This window comes from Balaenoptera musculus, chromosome 2 (assembly GCF_009873245.2).
Source record: "Balaenoptera musculus isolate JJ_BM4_2016_0621 chromosome 2, mBalMus1.pri.v3, whole genome shotgun sequence".
NCBI lineage: Eukaryota > Metazoa > Chordata > Mammalia > Artiodactyla > Balaenopteridae > Balaenoptera > Balaenoptera musculus.
The window spans coordinates 26,029,559-26,031,447 of NC_045786.1; the positions used below are offsets into that span (position 1 = coordinate 26,029,559).

The 1,889-nt window shown below is 49.1% G+C and overlaps 1 protein-coding gene across 1 annotated transcript; it reads right to left on the reverse strand.

Annotated features, from left to right (window-relative positions):
- Positions 1–344: 344 nt before the first annotated feature.
- On the reverse strand, positions 345–845 carry UCN3 (urocortin 3). The gene has a single exon (XM_036839365.1). It carries the CDS (start codon positions 843–845, stop codon positions 345–347), a length of 501 nt encoding a protein of 166 aa, XP_036695260.1.
- Positions 846–1,889: the final 1,044 nt, after the last annotated feature.

Here is a 1,889-nt window from a genome sequence, read left to right on the forward strand (position 1 = left end):
GGCTCTGCACGCCCTCTTCTCGGGCACTGGGTCATGAGGGTGCAGCATGGAGGACAGGAGTGCATGACCTTTGCCTCTCATCGTGGGGAAGAGAGAGGAGATGCAGAATGTAGGTGGAGACATCAATGGCCTGGTATCTGTGAAGCTGGGACTGTACTGCATTGGTGTGTGCAGGTACAGAGGAGCAGGGAGCTGGGCCAGAGGCAGGAAGGAGCAGAGGGGTTGAGCAGTGAAGCAGCCTGGAAAACAGGGCCTATTCCTCCAATACGAACCAACCCTCCCTCCCCTCCACCCTGACCTCTGTCCTTGTCCCAGATGGGCCGCCCTCCTTCTGGCCTCTGCTTCTACTTCTTCCGCCCAATCTGGGCCATCAGGTGGGCGTTGGCAGCTGCCTTGGCTCGTAGGTTCTTGGCCTTGGCAATGTTGAAGAGGATGTTCATGATGTTAGTGGGGACATCGAGGGACAGAGTGAACTTGGTGCGCTGGTCACTCTTGGCCTTGTCCTGGTACAGCCTCCGCCGGAGCTGCCCCTGGGACAGGTATTTGTGCCGGGTGCTTCTAGCCCCACCGCTGCCCCCAGAGCCAGGGAAGGTCCTTTTCTCCTTGTCTTCCTCCTCCTCCTTCTCCTGGTCTTCTCCTGAGAGTGAGTCTTGGCTGGGCAGGGAGGGGAAGCTTCTCTTGCTCAGCAGGGGCGCACCTTCCAGCTGGCTCTTCTTGGCCTCAAACAGGGCTGTGTTGAGGCAGCTGAAGACGGACTCGGCTTTGTACAACTTTTGGGAGAGGCCTGTCCTGGGGGCCCCTAGAAGCAGCAGCAGTAGCAGCAGGAAGTGGGCCGGTATCAGCATCTCTCCCTGTAGCAGAAAAGAGCAATGTGGGAAGAGGGTGTGAGAGGGGGCTTAGGGCTCAGGAGGAAATGGATCAGATCCAGTAGGGCTTTGTTCATGTTCCACTTCACTGGTTGTCAAAGTGTGGTCTCTGGGCCAGCAGCATCATGTGGAAATTTGTTAGAAATGCGAAGAATTCTCAGGTCTTGCTCCAGAGCTAGTCAATCAAAAACTCTGGGGCCAGCAATCTGCATTTTCACAAGCCTGATGATGACTGATCCTTGCTTTAAACAATCCAAATGTATGAACTAGCTGCGTAGCACGCAGGGAAAGCAACACAGACTCTGCAATTAGTCGGGCGTAGCCTCAACTTCCAACTTGGTCCTTATTTGCCTGAGGGCGGTGGGCAGATTGGTTAACCTCTGAGAACGTCAATTTCCTCATCTGATAATTGGGGATAATAATAACTACCTCATAAAGGTTAAGTGAAAGATTAAGTTAAAATGGAAAAGCTCCTGGTCTAACCAAATACTTAATGAAGACGGTTGGTTCATAACTGTTTATATATAAATCATCTCCAGGTCCTATTAGGATAAGATTCAGTACACACACAGCCATCTCAGAAGTGATCTGTCTATATCTATATATCTATAAATATACTATAAATTATATAAATAATATAATATAAATATCAATTATATCAATTATAGCAATATAATATAAATATAGATATACAAATATGCCAGGTAATTGGATCCTGCAGACCCATATCTTTGTTGTCTTGTGTTTCTGGCTTTTCCTTTTTGTCTATACACCATTTGCTCCATCCTAACCCAGACAGGCTCTCCTTGCCTTGAACTCATTCTAAGTCAGCGGTTCTCAAGCTTCAGAGTGTTCAGAATCATGTGAATGGATTGTTCAAACACCAGCTGCTGGGCCCCATCCCAAGCATTTCTGAATCAGGTTTGGGGTGAGACCTGAGAGTCTGCATTTCTAACACATCCCTAGACGATGCTGAGGCAGTGGGTTCATGGACCACACTTTGAGAACCACTTTCTCAGTGTT